This window comes from Lottia gigantea (genome assembly GCF_000327385.1).
Source record: "Lottia gigantea unplaced genomic scaffold LOTGIsca_145, whole genome shotgun sequence".
Lineage (NCBI taxonomy): Eukaryota > Metazoa > Mollusca > Gastropoda > Lottiidae > Lottia > Lottia gigantea.
In genome coordinates this window covers 568,936-570,673 of record NW_008707710.1, presented here as the reverse complement: position 1 = coordinate 570,673, position 1,738 = coordinate 568,936, and the positions used below count along the sequence as shown (strand labels likewise).

The 1,738-nt window shown below is 25.7% G+C and overlaps 1 protein-coding gene across 1 annotated transcript; it reads left to right on the top strand.

The window, feature by feature from the left end:
• Positions 1-313: 313 nt before the first annotated feature.
• Positions 314-1,153, top strand: LOTGIDRAFT_140190 (hypothetical protein; the record flags this gene model as incomplete). The annotated part of the gene is made up of 1 exon (XM_009050141.1): positions 314-1,153. A coding segment is annotated over one exon (840 nt), but the record flags the coding sequence as incomplete, so codon positions are not given.
• Between the last annotated feature and the right edge of the window lie 585 nt (positions 1,154-1,738).

Genomic DNA, 1,738 nt, shown 5'->3' with positions numbered 1-1,738 from the left:
AATGCTGATAGTTTTGCCAATAAATTATACTAGATACAGAATAATGCTGATAATTTTGTCAATAAATTATACCAGATATAGAATAATGCTGATAGTTTTGTCAATAAATTATACCAGATATAGAATAATGCTGATTATTTTGTCAATAAATTATACCAGATACAGAATAATGCTGATAGTTTTGTCAATAAATTATACTAGATATAGAATAATGCTGATAGTTTTGACAATAAATTATACCAGATATAGAATAATGCTGATAATGTTGTCAATAAATCATACTAGATATAGAATAATGCTGATAATGTTGTGAATAATTTATACTAGATACAGAATAATGCTGATAATTTTGTCAATAAATTATACCAGATATAGAATAATGCTGATAATGTTGTCAATAAATTATACTAGATATAGAATAATGCTGATAGTTTTGTCAATAAATTATACTAGATATAGAATAATGCTGATAGTTTTGACAATAAATTATACCAGATATAGAATAATGCTGATAGTTTTGTCAATAAATTATACTAAATATAGAATAATGCTGATAATGTTGTCAATAAATTATACCAGATACAGAATAATGCTGATAGTTTTGTCAATAAATTATACTAGATATATAATAATGCTGATAGTTTTGACAATAAATTATACTAGAAATAGAATAATGCTGATAGTTTTGTCAATAAATTATACTAGATACAGAATAATGCTGATAGTTTTGACAATAAATTATACTAGATATAGAATAATGCTGATAGTTTTGTCAATAAATTATACCAGATATAGAATAATGCTGATAGTTTTGTCAATAAATTATACCAGATATAGAATAATGCTGATAGTTTTGTCAATAAATTATACCAGATATAGAATAATGCTGATAGTTTTGACAATAAATTATACTAAATATAGAATAATGCTGATAGTTTTGACAATAAATTATACTAGATATAGAATAATTCTGATAGTTTTGTCAATAAATTATACCAGATATAGAATAATGCTGATAGTTTTGTCAATGAATTATACCAGATATAGAATAATGCTGATAGTTTTGTCAATAAATTATACCAGATATAGAATAATGCTGATAGTTTTGACAATAAATGATACTAGATATAAGTTATATTATTTCAAATATTGAAATTGATTAAACTGCCAGAAAAGAAATGATAATAAATTTTGTTTTTGTTTGTTTTATTTCAGAAATGGAATAGAAGTATGCCGTGTTTCGAACAGAGTTTTGCTTCATGGTGAAACAATCTTGTTAGATAACAGTACAATATAGTTTGATTTTAATGCAAGATTCAACACCATTGAAAGGTAAGAGATTTATCCAATCTATAGCTTTGAATGTTAAAATATGTATACTTCTGTACTTCAGAAGATTTATTTATGAAATACATGTAGTTCGCAAATAATAATAATGATAATGATAATAATAATGATAATGATAATAATACTATCGCGCAACAATTTAATCCTTTAGGGAATGCTCAAGGCGCAATTTACAGCACTTCACTTGGCATTTGGTGGCTGAGCTGAAACTGATCCATTCTTGGACCCATTCTATACAAGCTACAATATTTTCAATTTTGAGGTGTGTGTTTGAATCAAAGTTAGGGTGATCCCTGTCAATTTTAATGCTTGAACTTGAACAAAAATAAGTGGTTACTGTCTCGCACTGACGCTGCAGTCTTAACGCAGAATATAAGAAAAGTAGACCGAG